Genomic DNA, 18,293 nt, shown 5'->3' on the forward strand with positions numbered 1-18,293 from the left:
ATTTTGACTAAAATTGTCTTAAAATGGCTTTGTTTACTCATTGTTGCAGTTGGTCTAATGCGGGGGTGCTTAACCCTGTTCCTGGAGATCGACCTTCCTGCAGAGTTTAGTTCCAACCTTGATCAAACACACCTGTCTGTAATTATCAAGTGCTCCTTTAGATCCCAATTAGTTGGTTCAGGTGTGTTTGATCAGGGTTGGAGCTGATCTCTGCAGGAAGGTAGATCTCCAGGAACAGGGTTGAGCACCCCTGGTCTAATGCTTCCTTTCCCCGTAATTGCTGCTTGCAGCTATGTTTATTATTATTGTTTTACTGTGTATTATTATTGTTTTATTGTGTTATTGTTCATATATAATAGTTTGCGTTATAAATTCTAAAACAATAGGTAATGTTTATTTTATTAAATTACGTGTTTATTATATTTTATCATCTCTGCAATTTCTATAATGTATTTCTTTAATAAAAATACACATCTGATATGACTTATTGTATTATTAGCATCAAACAAATGATTCATAACGTCAAGGATTAAAAACTGAATGAAAAAAAAAAAAAGATTACACAACCAACAATTAGGTAGCGATATGCACTTATGTATGTAAATGACCTTTGAACAGAACTAGAAATAAGCAGCAGTATGGTATGCTTTTTCTTAGTATCCGTTTCCACAATGAGACGAATCGATTCGTCGCTTGGTTGAGAATGTCTTGTATGTTAACCAGGAACGTACTCCGAGTTGAATGATCTTACTCCCAGACGCATTTTTGGAACCACCATACCTCGAGTAAGCAAGGTTTGGGTTAATCAACCGAGAGTTCAGGGTACATGTAGGGTGACCACCTGTCCCGCTTTGCGTTAAACCGCACAGCATTTTCACCCCTTGTCCCACACTGAGAAAATGTCCCGCACATGGAAAAACAAGATATTGTCCATTCATTTTAATCAATATGACGATGGATGTAATCAGTATTTACATAGCATAACAGTAGAAAATGTATCAGGCTCACGTGTTCTGCAACAGCCCTATTGCCAGGTGGTCACCCTAGGTATATGTGACAGTAAGTTAACCTTTCTTTCTGGAATAAAGACAAGCCAAGATCATAATCAAGGCTAGAGATTTCTTCTGTTTGCATAAACTCGGGCACTCCTGTCCTCCAATCACAAAATGTATATGTTGCACTGCTGTTTCCATTTGGGTGTGTAGTGCTGCTTACACTATTCTTCTTAAATGCGCTGGTATTGCTGCCATTCCTAATATTCCATTACTTTTAGATATAAACAAATATATGAAATTATTTATTCTTGATGCAAGCAGACAATAAAAATGGGCAATAAAAAAGTTTAATATTCATTGCAGCAAATACAAAAAGTAGAAATTTCCCTCTTTATTGATTAAAAAGTTAAAGCATCTCAAGAGAATAAAAGCGAAGAAAGACAGTTGCGAAGCTACATGACATTATATCTCTAATCTGAATAACCTTTTGATTAGAAAACAACGAATTTTAAAATAAATCAGCCTCTTCTGCATCTTGAGCAGAACGAGTTTGTAATAATAATAAAAACATTAACCTTATACTTTTCTTTATAAAAGTGTAAACTAACTACACAAAATTGAACATAAAATGAAACTCAACTTCACTCACTCCAACTAGGATGGTCTAAAAGGGAAGAGATGTGGCTTCCAACTTTAAAGTTCTGGAACTAAAGATAAGCTACTTAACGTGAGTTTTGGCATGATAGTGTAGAGTAGATGAATGAGTGAAACTCTTCCCACATGCACTGCAGCGAAACGGTTTCTCTCCAGTGTGGATCCTCTCATGTGCTTTCAGATGTGCTGAACGACTGAATCTCTTGTAACAGTGTGAACACATGTAAGGTTTTTCTCCAGTGTGAATCATCTCATGTCTTTTCAGGTCTCTTGAATCAGTAAATCTTATGTCGCAGTGTGAACACATGTAAGGTTTCTTTCCAGTGTGGATTTTCTGGTGCCGATGCAAATATTGAGCTTTAGTAAAGGTCTTGTCACACTCAAAGCACACGTGATTCCTTAGCCCAGTATGTATTTGCTGATGTATTTTTAAATATTGAAGAAGTGAAAATCTCTTTCCACATGAGGGACATGAATGTGGTTTTTCCTTTGAAGGAAGTTTTATGTGAATCTTCAGGGCGGAAGCCAACAAAAATATTTTGCCACATTGATCACATCCATGCAGTTTCTCTCCAGTGTGGATGGTCATGTGGCCCTTAAGGGTTCCTTTCTGTGCAAAACTCTTTCCACACTGATCACATGTGAACGTTTTTTCTCCAGTGTGGACATTCATGTGTATCTTAAGGTGAACATGTTGACTAAAACTCGTTCCACACTCATCACATGTGAACGGTTTTTCTCCAGTGTGGACGTTCATGTGTATCTTAAGGTTAGCATATTGAGTAAAACTCTTCCCACACTGATCACATGTGAACGATTTCTCTCCGGTGTGGATCCTCATGTGAACCTCAAGGTGATGTTTTCGCTTGAAGCCGTTTCCACACTGACCACATGCGAACGGTCTCTCTCCAGTGTGGATCCTCATGTGAATATTGAGACTCCCTTTCCGTGTGAAACTCTTTCCACACTGACGGCAAGTGAAAGATCTTTCTTTCTCCACTTTATTCACTTCTTCATTCTCATCCACCAGGCCTGAAATTAGAAGTGCTCAGTAAATTAATCAAAGAGAACAATATGTAGTAAAACAATACATAAAACTAATAGCAGAAAGTACTGAGTTGTGTTCAAACAACTGTTATACAAAATTATGATCATTTTGATCCATTACGTCCCTGGAATTTTCATGAAAGGGGTACGCCGATTTTATTGATTAGAGGCACAAACCTTTAGAGCCCATAATAAAGGGACATTATGACAGAAGGAAAAATGCTTTCAATGCTTGTGTTCCCACAAAGTTTACTTTTGAATGCACCATTTTTATGTTCCCCTAGACTCTGCGTTTGCTTGCAAAATGTTTTGCCTCAGGCAGTGGTTCAGGCTTTAGGATTGTCAAATGGCTAAAGGCGCCGATATACAAAATCGAAGAACAAACTGGTATAACGTCATTTCGAGGTTCGCTTCGGCAGTTCGAAACAGCTCACCAAAGCAAACTTTCTATGGGAGTTTGTTTTGGCTCCTAAACACCTTTGAGCTACAATTGGTCCGTGGTGATTACGCAATCGGTGGGGGTGTTCTGGTGAACTCCTTCAACTTCTTCGACATGCAATTTTTTCCCCATGATTTGTTTCTCATTCCACGGAGGTCAAACAGGAGAACAACATCACCAAGTTAGTGAAGTTACTAGCAGTAGCAACATAAATACACTGGAGTGTCGAATAGCTGAGATGGTACAAAGGTATCTGCAGCTGTACGATCGCTTGCGAGTGAAAGGAAAGAGTGGAGAGACGGTGGCGAATACCAAATACATGTTTCAAATGTTGTTACACCATACTGCTACTGCTGTTTTTTCAATAAGCCAATTTAAAAGGTATGCAATAACTGAAATGCCAAAAGAAAACAATAATAAACCGTTGTTTTTAACAAAAATGAAATCATGACACCACATAAAATAGAAAAAGGTGGAATAATTTACGTTTAATAAAATAAATGAACAATAAAATAAATTAACAAACAGGTTTGTGTTATTGAGAGGACTACAAAAAAAAATTTCCACATCATGCAAAAGTTTTCAGACTATGAGCCATTCACACTTCCCATAAAGGACTGATTATGGAAATGGAATGGTTCTTTTGTATTGCAAACATGATATTGTCTCTGAACTGCTGCTAATCATTCTTTTTTGGTCTATAATATTCTCACACCTACACACTTTATCATCGCATTGTTGTTGTGTGAGCAGTGCGACACACGTTTACATTAATCTACGGCGCACACATTAATGTCCAGCAGCGCGGGGGTGTTGGAATGTTTGAAAGCGGTATACTGTCGCTCAGCCTATTCGAACTTCTTTTTGCCCCCAAACAAAGAACGAAAACTAACTTTCTCTGAAGTATATCAGGGTCTTAAAGAAGCATTATCAGCACGCTGGAGTAAAACTGTACATTTCTTGTCAGAAATAAGTTAGCAAAACATGTAGGACAGCATTGCTAGTTTTTGACCATGTGTTCCAACAGTTGACACTTCAATATTAATACTGAATCATAACTTTAATAACAGTATTTAATCCAGATATGGGCACTCAAGTTAGTGAGTCAGACTCAAGTCACATTTTTATAGACTTCAGACTTGACCTGAAATACCTCGAATATTGAATGACCTGAAATGAATATTTTAAAAGCAACTGGAGTCTTTTATCCTTAAATACTGATATTCAAACGGAGGACCGCATCCGCACCCCGCCATCCATCCGAACTGTGAGCCGTAACAGCAGGAACATATTAAAGAAGTCCACTTCCAGAACAAAGATTTACAGACAATGTACTCGCTCCCTTGTCATCCAAGATGTTCATGTCTTTCTTTCTTCTGTCGTAAAGAATTTTTTTTTTTTTTGAGAAAAACATTTCTGCATTTTTCTCCATATAATGGACTGATATGGTGCCCTGAGTTTAAACTTCCAAAATGCAGTTTAAATGCAGCTTCAAATGATCACAAATGCAGTTGTAAATGATCCCAGCCGAGGAAGTGTCACACCCCTGTGGACTGTTTCTGTGGTTTCTCCTTGTGTATGCCCTTATTTGGTCTTTCCTGTTCCGTTTTCAATTACTACGTCATTGTTTAATCGATTACACCTGTCCTCGTCTGCTTAGCCCATGTATTTAAATTTGGTTGAGTTCCCTGTTTGGTTGTCGGTTATTGTTAGTCACTCCCTGTCATTTAAAGTCTCTTGCGTTGTGTTTGCATGTGGATTCCCTGCTGTTCCTGTTCCTAGTGTGGATTACTTTCATAAAAGTGTACGTTCCTGATTTCCTCGTCCCTACTCCTCAATCCCGCACACGACGCCTGTGACAGGAAGAAGGGTCTTATCTAGCGAAATAATCTGTTATTTTCGTAAAAATAATACAATTTAAATACTTTTTAATCCCGAACGCTCATCTTGTCTTTCTCTCCCTGAACTCTGTGTATTCTGGTTCAAGACAGTTAGGGTGTGTTGAAAAACTCCAATCGTATTTCCTCCCTCAACTTCAGAAATCATTTCAAAATCATCCTACATCGCTGCAGAAGTACCGACACAGTGTTTACAAAGTGAACATGCAAAGAAGATCAAACACCCTTAACAAAAAAGGTAAAACAGTGATATAGGACGATTTTAAAGTTGAGGGAGAACATGAGATGGGAGTTTTTTGACATACACTAACTGTCATGAACCAGAACAAAAACAGTCCAGGCAGTTTACAACTGCATTTGTGATCGTTTGAAGCCGCATTTAAACTACATTTTGGAAGTTCAAAATCAGGGCACCATATCAGTCTATTATATGGAGAAAAATGCTGAAATGTTTTTCTCAAAAAACATCATTTCTTTACAACTGAAGCAAGACATGAACATCTTGGATGACAAGGGGGTGAACTTCTCCTTTACTTTGTACTAAATCTGTAACCTATTCTAACATAGTCTATTTATTTAATAAACTAAATAATAATAATAATAATAATAATAATAATAATAATAATAATAATAATAACAACAACAACAACAACAACAACAACAACAACAACAACAACAACAACATTTTTGTATTTCTGCAAGAAAATAAAACCACAGGCTTGTAAACTGTATTAAGACATGTCCAAATTTGTGGTGACATGGTTGCAGTAACTGTGAATCTGATGTAAAATAAACAAAAAACTGGTATATTTATTTTAATCTTTCAGATCTGAAAGTTCAGATTTAAAACTCCTCGTTTAAAAAAGTAGCTCTTAAGCTTTTTCCTACAACAACACGTCTAAATCTGATGAACTGCTTTATAAGCTTAATGTTCTTCAACCTCATTAATAAAGAATCAGGAATAAACACCAACCTCTTTGTTCTTCAGTGTGTTTCATTCTGCAGTGTTCTGGATCTCTCATGTTCTCACGGTTCTTCTATAAACTCTGTCTTTGCAGATTTCAGCTCTTCCTGATGGTTTGATGCTCGTCTTCCCTTGTAGGCTTGTTGGAAATATCCCAGCATTTATTGATGAATTGCAGTGGGAGGAGATTCACGAAAGGAGGAGGAGCAGCTCTGACAAAATCAAGAATAAATCAGTTACTAAATTAGTTTTCATACCAATGTATTCATTTCTATAATAATTAATATAATAATTTCTTAACTCAAAATAAAATGGTAAAAAATCTATCTCCGATAATCCTGGGTTACTATGGTCACGCAGGTTTGTTTACACATTAAACTCGTGGCCATGAGAAGCACATGTCGTTTCCTCAACATAATAAGACGTGGCCACGAGAAATGGATGTCGTTCCCTCAGCATAGCATCTCGTGGCCACGACATAAGGATGTCGTTACCTCGACAAAATGATCTCGTGGCCACAACATAATATGATGTTCCCACAAATTAATATCTCGTGGCCACGACAAACTTAAGTGAACCGAAGACCTCCCCTCCCGGTCACCGTAGAATACCAGTTTGCTAAACACACTCACGGTCAAAACACGCATCGACTCAGTGATACATGAAACACTGATTACATTACACATAACATTACTTGTTTTATTTTAGATATTATTACAATAATGCTGTGATGAGCACCACTGTCCTGGTCGTCCATTTTGAAGAGACTGGTTAATTGTCCTGAATTATGGCTGGTCCCGCACTGATTGTAAGGCAAAACGTGATTGGTTGGAGCGAGAACATGCAACGATTGGTCAGCCCCACATGGCCGGTATCTGATTGGCTTAAGTAGAAGGTGGGTGGAGTCCATCCATTTGTGGATCAGTGTGCGTCTCGACGCTTGAAATGTTTCAAAATCCTAAATACGCGCAGCGATCTACAAATGCACAGTACGCGATTCACATATAAATGCCGGGCAAAGTTGTGTTTGTAAAATAAAAAAAATATTTGTGAGTATGTTTTTTATTTGCAATTCTAATTTTTTTACTTGTGAATATAATTTATGTTTGTGGAACTCTAAGATTTATTTGTGGATCTCATTCTATTTATTTTGTGAATATGCTTTGTTTTTGTCAATCGCTTTACATTTATTTGTGGATCATAATGTATTTATTTGGAAGTATGCAACAATTCTAACTCCATACAGATGCGCATAATATGCACCAAAAACTGCATGTGCACATCAGACACATGCATATCATATGCACGCCAAAGTCAATTTCAGCGTATGAATAGCACGCCAAATAGAAACTGAAAATCGTGCTATTGATACGCATTTTCACAAGACCGGGCTCTCAAATTAGTACATTATAGGCTAACGAAAACAATACCTTAAAAATGGAAAGAAAAAGGTTGTTGTGATCACATAATTTTACACTGCTAAACCCCTGGAATGTCCAAGGATCCAGTAAACAAAAGCATTCAAACAGTCTTGTCACAGATCAAAAACATCTCGCTAATTTATAGCTTTAGGTGGAGCATAACAAAAGTCTTCTGGCAAATCAGCTGTCTCACACGCAAAATTAACATTTTGCAAGTTCCTTTGTGAACTCGCTAAAGTAAAATACTAAAATTTAAAAACGTATCTATGCTTACGAGAAATATGTAATGAAAATAAACCTACACATCCACATCTCTTGGTAAATAATCCATTGTTATTTTCTGTTATCACAGCACAGCAGATAGACTGAACTGCAACTCGGTCCTACAAATGATGTCACATGAAATTCATGAATATTACATTAGATTTGACATAGATATAGAGATAAAATCAGTGGCGAGCTGTGACTTTTTTTAACCGGGTATGCTGAGTGCTAAGAGATGCTTTCCCCATCACCCCAGTGGCTTTTAGGACAAACTCAATGAGGGAAACCCCATGGCAGATGTGGATTTGAAAGTATGCACATTTCCTACCTTATTTGTAAATTAATCTCCAATCCTTCTTCTATCGTTTCAGGTTTAGCAGATTTAAAACCGCCAAACAACATGTACACGTATTACCTTATGATAGTAATATTCAGAGGGTGGGGAGATGGGGCATTCCCCCACTCTATATGACTCTGCTGGATCAAATGAATCATTTGAATGAAGTTCCAAACGTAGGTTCAGGAGGAGCCTAATCATTCAGTCCTGTCAATCATCATTACGAGTCTATATAAGCAGCTCTCATTGCACTGTCCCAGCCTCAGTTCTTCCAGCATCCCTCCACCTCCCCTTCTTCTCCTCTGTTTCTGTTATTCTCCCTCTAGTTAATATCGCAATGGGGGGGTCGAACTCTGCGCTCAAGCCGAGCTTCGGGTTCGAGCCTCCATTAAGGACAGCAAGCCAAGTTTGTTTACCATTGTCCATAAGGACTGGATGGGCAGGCGAACTCGTGAAATAGGTGTTAAAACTCCCACCGAGTGATACTACTACAGGGGGTTTTCAAGTCCGGTCCTCAGGCCTCCCAGCACATAATGTTTAAGATGTCTCCCAATTGAACACGTTAACAAGTTAATGAGATAATGAAGTGATAATTGAGTCATTAATGATCAAATTTATTGGGATTTTAGTAGCTTGTTTTGTGATGTTGAGAGTAATTATGTTTATCTGATTAGTTTGTTGATTGTCACCATTGTTGAGATTCACACACTGATCCTTGACGTCCATGTTTGGCCAGCTAGTTCAGTGGTTGATGTTTTATTTTATTTTTTATTTTTTTGAAGCTCTTGAGAATAATAGATCAGCACAATACTGTTTAATAGCACTAAACTGAGTTCAACATAAACAAAACACAATACACCATATCCAAACATAAACACATAACTAACATCATCTGATGTTCAAGTATTTTGGCTGTGCTTTGCTATAATAAAAAAGCTTTAAAAACATTATTACAGCAGCCCAAAACACAGTGTAAGGTCAAGAGGTCAACTAAAGCCGGCCTCACACTACAGGATTTTTAGCCCGATTTTGCCCCGATTTTCCCCTCCCGAGAATCGGAGCAAAAATCTTGTCGAGCACCTCGATCGGTCCCGATGTTCGGCACGGATTATCCGGTAATGTGAGACGTTCACAGATCGAATCTTGCACCTCCCGATCTGCTCTCACACAAATCGGGGTCGCCTCGATCATATCAAACATGTTTGATATTCAGGATTTTAAATCGGGATGATCACGGCTGTGATTACGTCAGTACTTTTACAACATTCAATGTGCGACCACAAAACAGCTGCTGTACGGTCCATTGGATAGTGGAGATGGAGGAAACTGCTTCTTATGTTTTTGTAGTAACACTGTCTGTATAATGTTGACAACATACCACAACTGCATGGAGCAAGGAAAGCAATGCTCCATGCGGCCTGAGTCCGACCCGAGCCCATCTTTTTTCCCCTTCTCCCAAAACAGCTTATACTACTGTTTTAGCAATTAAAATGGTTCAGTTTTGTATGTAATGGCAAAGTGATTATGTTTCGTTTCGTTTTTTTATTAAGTTAATTTAGAAAAACTTTTGGAGCATTTTTTTGTTAGTTAAATATAAGTTGTTTTTGTTTTTTTTAAATTAACGACCAAGAGGTCAGCGGCAGACAGTGAGTTGATCATAGACTATGTTTAATCAGTTTTGCCTTCTCAAATCATGACCTGCCTAAAGTAAAATCTATAGATATAAAACAGTTAAAGCATATAACAGTTAACTAACATTTGTAAACATTTTTTTATTTTATTTTGTACTTTGTTTTTTTTTTAAATTATAAACTACAACAAAACATATACAATTATAACAAGACATTCAAATAAGCAAAATGAATAATAAAAATAATTTAAAAAAAAACATTTGTAAACATTAGTTGCTGAAATGACGATCTGTTGCGTAAGATCAGGTGAGGCGCTCCCTCTGTCATGATAATCTTAATGATATCCTGTAGTGTGTGATGCGCCACAGTTTTCAAATCTTGTAGCGTGTGCATGTTTAACATTGCAGGGAAGATCATCTGCAAAGATTCTCCTTGTGTGTGCACTGCTACCAGATTTCATAATCGGTTAGGATTTTAAAAATCCTGTAGTGTGAGCCCGGCTTAAAAGAAACACTATTATGTGACTTTTATTGTTCAGGTTTTCTTCAGTGATTTAGTTTGTTTGTGTTTGTTAAGAACAGCTGTTCATCATTAATCACCCAATCATCACTTCATTATCTCATTAACTTGTTATTGTGTTCAATAGCGAGATGTTTAAAACGTGTGGGGAGGCCCGAGGACTGAAGTTGAAAACCCCTGTACTACTACAATAATGCTAAATGCCAAACATAATATCTAAGATATTGCCAAGTAATGATGCAAACCTCAGTAAAATCAGAGAAAAAAAGAAGATTTTTCCTCTTGGGCGATCGCTACTCAGGCGGTTTACCTCTCGCATGATATCAGCCACATGCCAGCAAAAACACTGAGAACACACAACAATCCTGACGAGTCCGAGTAATAGAGCTTCTGTAACTCATGTAGATATACAGAAAATTACCTTGGTTTGTCAAATAAATAATTTGACATACTTATTCCCAAGTATGTTTGACCTAGGTGTGAGGTACATCACAAATGACAAGGGGTCAATTTATAATCATGTTTATATTCATTAACCCGTGAACTCATTCTCTCTGCATCTGTCAACAGCATTCACAGCTTATATGGATGGAATATATATATAAAATATAACATACAATTAAAAAAAAAAAAAAAAATATATATATATATATATATATATATATGTGTGTGTATAATTTCTTTCTCTCTTTTATATATTTTCTTTTATTTTAATTTCAGCAATTTTCATGATAAAATTTTAAATTAGGGCTGGGTGAAATGGCCAGAAATACGACAATATTTGGTACATATTATATCAATATTTATCCAGTGTTGGGGAGTAACTAGTTACATGTAACGGAATTACGTAATTTAATTACAAAATAAACGTAATTGTAATTAGTTACAGTTCCTGAGAAAAAATATGTAATTAAATTACAGTTACTTTTGAAAAATGTTAATGATTACAAAGGAGGTTACATCCAAATGTTTACGCACACACACACACACACACACACACACACACTTACAGATTTAATTGACTTCTTTCATAAACTGCATTGACTGCTCTAAAATGAGACACCAATGTTTCAGGAGTTTCGGACACAGAATAGGACTCATGCTTATTCGATAACTGTTTTATTTCCTATTTGGGTTTATGCATATACTTTAGTTTTTAAGATTAATAGTTTTTTTTTCCAAGGCATTGTTTGATGTCAGTGTTTCCTGTCATAACTATGCAAACATTTAATTTCAAAAACAGTATGATAGCTATCTGAACTTAACCTCAGAATGATCTAAAATTATCTAAAAACAAATAAATAAGAGGTGTTAAGTCTGAATTTGTGGTGGCTGTGCTTTAAATCAAATTATTACGTGGCTCTGTGGAATGCTTGATTCTGATTGGTCAGTCATGACATTCCAAGGTATGTTATTTCCCAATAACTGGTAAATGCTAATAACACAGACTCATCCGGGCAACTTAAGTCGGTGCTATACACTTGACTAATTTTTCTTAGTGGAAGCTTTGCATTTGGTTAGCTAATAAAATATTAAATCTCAATTCAGTATTATGTGTACAATTTCTTAATGATGTCATCCTGGTTTCATGGACTGTTTTTTTTTTTTGTTTTAAATGCAGCTGCTGCCATTTTGTTTTGTACACTGTAAGATAACTAACAAACTAGTACCGTAACTACTAGTACTTAATTATTTATGTGGTAAAATGTTGTGTAATAAAAGTGGTCTGACTGTACTGATTTAAATGTTTCAAAATGATTTGCAGTTAAAAATATTAGAAATTTAGAAAAGTAATCAAAAGTAACAAGTTACATTACTTTAATGAAGTAATTGAAAAGTTACACTACTTATTACATTTTAAATCGAGTAACTTGTAATCTGTAACCTATTACATTTCCAAAATAACCTTCCCAACACTGTTTGTTTGTAACCATTTCTGGTGCTTTTTGAAGTGTGTTTCAGGTCATTGTCCTGCTGGAAGACCCATGACCTCTGGTGGAGACGCAGCTTTCTGGCACTGGCCACTACATTGTGCCCCAAAATTCTTTGGTAATCATCAGATTTCATGATACCGTTTACACAGTCAAGGCATCCAGTGCCAGAAGCAGCAAAGCAACCCCAAAACATCTTTGAACCTCCACCATGTTTGACTGTAGGGACTGTGTGCTTTTCTTTGAAGACCTCATTTCTTTTCTGTAAACAGTGCCATGATGTCCTTTACCAAAAAGCTCTACTTTTGTCTCATCTATCCACAATACATTCAAACTCCATTCTTGCTTTTTCATGCCTTTGTGTCTTCCTGGGTCTCCTACCATAGCATCCCTTTTCATTCAGATGGCGACAGATAGTGTGATACTGCAGATCAGCTTGAATTTGTTTGGAAGGTTATCAGGGTTTTTTATCCACCATTCGAACAATCCTTCTTTGTAATTTTTCATGAATTTTGCTCTTCCATCCATGTCCATTATGTAGAAGTAAATAATATGTTTTATGAAGAACAAGCATGGTATAGGTCAGGTTATCCTACAATAGATAATATTTTTATTTTGCAGTCAGTGATTCAGAAATATATTACAAAGTGAGAAGGAAGGATGTATTGTATATTTATTGATATTTATTGAAAGCCTCTGACAGTGTCCAACATACTCTTTTGCATTTTACTCTTATTAAGAATAGCATTGGTGGAAATTTTTTTGGGTATTGAGATCTATGTATTCTAAACTCAAATCATGTGTGAAAGGAGCTGATGGTCTAACAGAGTATTTTGGCTGTACCACTGGTGTAAGACAAGGCTGCATGGTGAGTCCACTTGTGTTCATTCTCTTCTTAAATGAATATATAGCTATGTTGAAGGAAAACTGTAGAGGTATTCAGGTTGAAAGTATTACAGAAGTGCAGACCTTGTTATATGCTGATGATATGGCTAATATAGCAGACACAATTGGAGGATTACAGAACCAGAATGAACAGTTGGAAGAATTCTGTAATCTTTATGGTATGAGAGTAAATTTGAGTAAAACAAAAATTATGTTTTTTAGAAGAGGTGGCTCTCTAAATAAGGATGAAAAACAGATGAACAGATTAAAGTGGTTAATTGTTACAAATATTTGGGTATGTGGTTTACACCAAAATTGTCATGGTGGAAAACCCGCCAACTTTTAGCAAGCCAGGGCAAGAAAGCAATGCTTTTGTTGCTAAGGTTTGTTCGTAAGCATAAAATTAGCTGCAATCAATTCTTGTATTTGTTTGATTGTATGGTTGCACCTATATTGTATTATGGATCAGAGATATGGGGTTTTGAACCAGTGGAATGTATCAAAAATGTTCAGGTATCTTTCTGTAAAAAACTCCTGCGTATCAGTACAAGTGTGAGTATGGTATCTGTCTTGGGTGACTTGGGTATATTTTTATTGTCTACTACTTATATGAAAAGATGTATCATGTATTGGATAAAATTTGTGTCTATGTCTAACCATCGTTATCCAAGAAAATGTTATGATATGCTTTTTCAATTAGATGAAGTAGGTAGAAACACACGGGTTACTTGGCTTCAGCTGGAATGTTTCTGTGACAACACAGCATCAGCAGATGTCACTGTTTTAATCTTTTTATTGTTGTTAGCATAACTGTTGCACATAAACATACATTTTATATTTTAAAAAGGTTTTTGAATATTCTATATTTATATAGAATATACACTGCTCAAAAAAATAAAGGGAACACTTAAACAACACAATGTAACTCCAAGTCAGTCACACTTTTGTGAAATCAAACTGCCCACTTAGGAAGTAACACTGATTGACAATCAATTTCACATGTTGTGCAAATGGAATAGACAACAGGTGGAAATTATAGGCAATTAGCAAGACACCCCCAATAAAGGAGTGATTCTGCAGGTGGTGACCACAGACCACTTCTCATTTCCTATGCTTTCTGGCTGATGTTTTGGTCACTTTTGAATGCTGGCGGTGCTTTCACTCTAGTGGTAGCATGAGACGGAGTCTACAACCCACAGAAGTGGCTCAGGTAGTGCAGCTCATCCAGGATGGCACATCAATGCGAGCTGTGGCAAGAAGGTTTGCTGTGTCTGTCAGCGTAGTGTCCAGAGCATGGAGGCGCTACCAGGAGACAGGCCAGTACATCAGGAGATGTGGAGGAGGCCGTAGGAGGGCAACAACCCAGCAGCAGGACCGTTACCTCTGCCTTTGTGCAAGGAGGAACAGGAGGAGCACTGCCAGAGCCCTGCAAAATGACCTCTAGCAGGCCACAAATGTGCATGTGTCTGCTCAAATGGTCAGAACTCCATGAGGGTGGTATGAGGGCCCGACGTCCACAGGTGGGGGTTGTGCTTACAGCCCAACACCGTGCAGGATGTTTGGCATTTGCCAGACAACACCAAGATTGGCAAATTCGCCACTGGCGCCCTGTGCTCATCACAGACGAAAGCAGGTTCACACTGAGCACATGTGACAGATGTGACAGAGTCTGGAGACGCCGTGGAGAACGTTCTGCTGCCTGCAACATTCTCCAGCTTGACCGGTTTGGCAGTGGGTCAGTAATGGTGTGGGGTGGCATTTTGTTTGGAGGGCCGCACAGCCCTCCATGTGCTCGCCAGAGGTAGCCTGACTGCCATTAGGTACCGAGATGTGATCCTCAGTCCCCTTGTGAGACCATATGCCGGTGCGGTTGGCCCTGGGTTCAATGACACATGAGGTCAAGACAATGCTAGACCTCATGTGGCTGGAGTGTGTCAGCAGTTCCTGTAAGACGAAGCCATTGATGCTATGGACTGGCCCGCCCGTTGCCCAGACCTGAATCCAACTGAGCACATCTGGGACATCATGTCTCGCTCCATCCACCAACGCCACGTGGCACCACAGACTGTCCAGGAGTTGGCAGCCGCCACCTCATCAGGAGCATGCCCAGGCGTTGTAGGGAGGTCATACAGGCACGTGGAGGCCACACACACTACTGAGCCTCATTTTGACTTGTTTTAAGGACATTACATCAAAGTTGGATCAGCCTGTAGTGTGCTTTTCCACTTCAATTTTGAGTGTGACTCCAAATCCAGACGTCCATGGGTTAATAAATTTGATTTTCATTGATAATTTTTGTGTGATTTTGTTGTCAGCACATTCAACTATGTAAAGAACAAAGTATTTAATAAGAATATTTCATTCAGATCTAGGATGTGTTATTTTAGTGTTCCCTTTATTTTTTTGAGCAATGTAATTATTTATAATTCATATTGATTTATTTACAAGATGATGATAACAATGTCACACTTCACATCTCAATTTCTTGACCAGAGGTCCATTTTGGTAGTTTGAGAGGAGACAAGCAACTGTGAGGAGTTGGATTATGCTTCCTGCAATGGAGAGAGGGATAGTAGTATCAAAGAGTTTTCTTTCACTCTTCTCATTATTCTTTCGACATGCACTCTCAAACGGGCAATGGACTGTGTCTTCAGAACATCCACCTCTGACATTTGTGCCCGCTTAGAGAGGAACCCTCAAAGAGTGCTGACACAAAAGTAAGAGCTCCATGAGGGGCCATGCCCACCCTAGACTTAAAGTTACAGTGGGACTTGTAGGCTGAGAAAACTTTGCTCTGAAGTAGCAAGGATGAATGTGTTTGACACCGTATCTCTGTACAGTCAAGGATTGCTTGTGTGTCACTGTAAATGCCATCAAAGTCGTGTGGAAGATTGGCCTTCACAGCTGCAGGAGACATCCATACACAGACAGAACCCAGTAAGCTGCAGAGGAAGTTGGCCCAGGTAATGATGATTTGGCTGACTCTTGTCCGGTGAATGTTAAATCTGTGACTCAACTCTCTCTGGGTGCAGCCAGTGCATAGGCACGTGAGGAAGAGGAACAGCTATCTGTGTGTGTGTGTGTGTGTTGTATGTGTGTCCGTATGTTTGAGTTGTGTGTGTGTGTGTGTGTGTGTGTGTGTATGTGCATGTTATATGTGTTTGTATGTGTGTGAGTTATGTGTGTGTGTGTGTGTGTGTGTGTGCGTGTGCGTGCGTGTGCATGAGTTATGTCTGTCTGTGTGTGGTGGGGGTACTTACAGTTGGTCTGGTTAAAGGCATTTATAACCTATAATGCATTTATAGCTACTATTTTATTGAGTTGAGTAGTTTGCATCCCTTGTTGCTAGTGCCAGAAATAATAGTTGACTAAATTTGTATATTTTCTATCCAATATCTTTAAGTGTCAGCAATTGAAAAAAAGTATATTGCTCTAAAAAGTGTTGACGTTCCAAATTCCTGAGTATAATTATAAAAAAAAAAATTTGTATCCTGTTTTGAATATCTTAAAATATGATTTTTTTTTAGAAAAATTACTTACTGATGATGTCAGACACTTTTTCAGACTCCAGTGGAGGCTTCAAAGTTTTGTCTTTGAAGGCACTGGAGTATCTTCCAGTGTAGCAGTGTGTTGAAAGCGTGATTCTTCCAAACACTGCTGTTAAGAGATCTTTTGTGGCCTTTCTAGGGTCTGTCCATTTCACATGGGCATACTGTTCGGTGGTGATTGAGGAGTTTGGGCCAATTCTCACCTAAAAAATGGTGATTAAACAATGAAACAAAACAGAGTTAAAAAGTGAACTTAGTAATATTTTGTTTTTGTTTTTTTTTAAACATGATTAATTCATTCAGTAATGGGACGCAATTACAGCGAGACACCCCAGGTGAATAGAGTTTTTAAAAAACTATTATATCTCTATGAGGTTCAGGTCAAGTGAGTTGGCTGGCCAATCAAGCACAGTAATATCATGGTCATAAAACCACTTAAAAGTAGTTTTGGTGCTAAGTCCTGCTGCAAAATGAAATCAGCATCTCCAAAAAGCTTGTCAGCAGATGGAAGCATGAAGTACTCTAAAATCTCCTGGTAGACGGCTGCATTGATTTTGGACCCGAAAAAATGTAAAGATAATTTACTCACCCCCTTGTCATCCAAGATGTTCATCTTGGATGAACATTGCACACACTGCAAATATGTTAGAAAGGATGCATCATGATACAGATGTCAACTTGTATCCAATGTAGACTTTTTAAGTCGATGCATAGCATTGTTAACTGTTATGCAGAGGCATTACCATCCCTAACACAGACACACAGGAGGCAGTGTGATGGTTTGGGGAATGTTCTGCTGGGAAACCTTGCTGGGTCCTGTCATCCATGTGGATGTGTATTTGACACACATAGCACCTACCTAAGCATTGTTGCAGACCATGTACAACCTTTCATGGAAATGGCATTCCCTGGTGGCTGTGGCCTCTTTCAGCAGGATAATGCACCCTGCTAGAAAAGCAAAAATGATTCAGAAATGGTTTGAGGAGCACAACAACGAGTTTGAAGTGTTGACTTGGCCTCCAAAATTCCCCATATTTCAATCCAATTGAGCATCTATGGGTTCTGCCCAACAAACAAGTCCGATCCATGGAGGCCCCAAAACTATATGAATTTCTTTCTTTTGTGGAATGTTAAAGAAGATAATTTGAGAAATTCAAGAATTTTTTAGTCAATGCAGTAGAAATCAAGGAAAACAGTAGAAAACATTCTACAAAATATCTTCTTTTGTATTGCAGAGAAGAAAGTAAGCCATACAGGTTTGGAATGACATTAAGGTGAGGAAATGATGACAGAATTTAATAGCAGTAAATTTTCTGCATTATAGCTCAAATAAATGCTTTTTTACTGTCAGGTGCATTTCTATGTGACAAAAATGCATTATTACATTTGTTGCATTTACCATGAATTCAATATTATAATTACAGCCGTATTGTGCCATCAGCCAATTTCTTGGCATGGTTTTCTTGAGAATGTCTTTTTGTGTGTATGCTGAAGTTTCTCATGCCCACCACAGTCTCAAAAAACCTTGTTCGTAACACTGAATCACAAAATAATAGGGCTGTTATGATTCCTTGATTCAATTTGTGTACTCAATTTAAAAAAATCCTCGACTGCATTTTGCCTGTGACAAGTAACCGACAAAATACCGGAAGTGGCGATTTCCACGTACGAGAATCCACACCAACAGTTATCACTTACATGTGTCTCAAACTCCATCTCTGGATATTGTTGTGAGTTTGGGTTTATTATTATGTTCATGT

At 37.8% G+C, this 18,293-nt stretch overlaps 1 protein-coding gene across 1 annotated transcript; it reads right to left on the bottom strand.

The window, feature by feature from the left end:
- Positions 1–1,455: 1,455 nt before the first annotated feature.
- Positions 1,456–6,137, bottom strand: LOC127171051 (gastrula zinc finger protein XlCGF8.2DB). Its single transcript, XM_051119473.1, has 2 exons — positions 6,007–6,137; positions 1,456–2,681 (listed from the first exon to the last, which is right to left on the bottom strand). The coding sequence occupies exons 1-2, from the start codon at positions 6,053–6,055 to the stop codon at positions 1,714–1,716; spliced, it is 1,017 nt and encodes a 338-aa protein (XP_050975430.1). The 5' UTR covers positions 6,056–6,137; the 3' UTR covers positions 1,456–1,713.
- Between the last annotated feature and the right edge of the window lie 12,156 nt (positions 6,138–18,293).

This window comes from Labeo rohita, chromosome 9 (assembly GCF_022985175.1).
Source record: "Labeo rohita strain BAU-BD-2019 chromosome 9, IGBB_LRoh.1.0, whole genome shotgun sequence".
NCBI classification, from domain to species: Eukaryota; Metazoa; Chordata; class Actinopteri; order Cypriniformes; family Cyprinidae; genus Labeo; species Labeo rohita.

Bases quoted from the DNA above. Each gene is read 5' to 3' on its own strand.
- LOC127171051 (XM_051119473.1), bottom strand. From the start codon at position 6,055: ATGAGAGATCCAGAACACTGCAGAATGAAACACACTGAAGAACAAAGA. The intron at 2,682-6,006 runs GTTGGTGTTTAT...TTCTAATTTCAG, and splicing joins ACACACTGAAGAACAAAGAG to GCCTGGTGGATGAGAATGAA.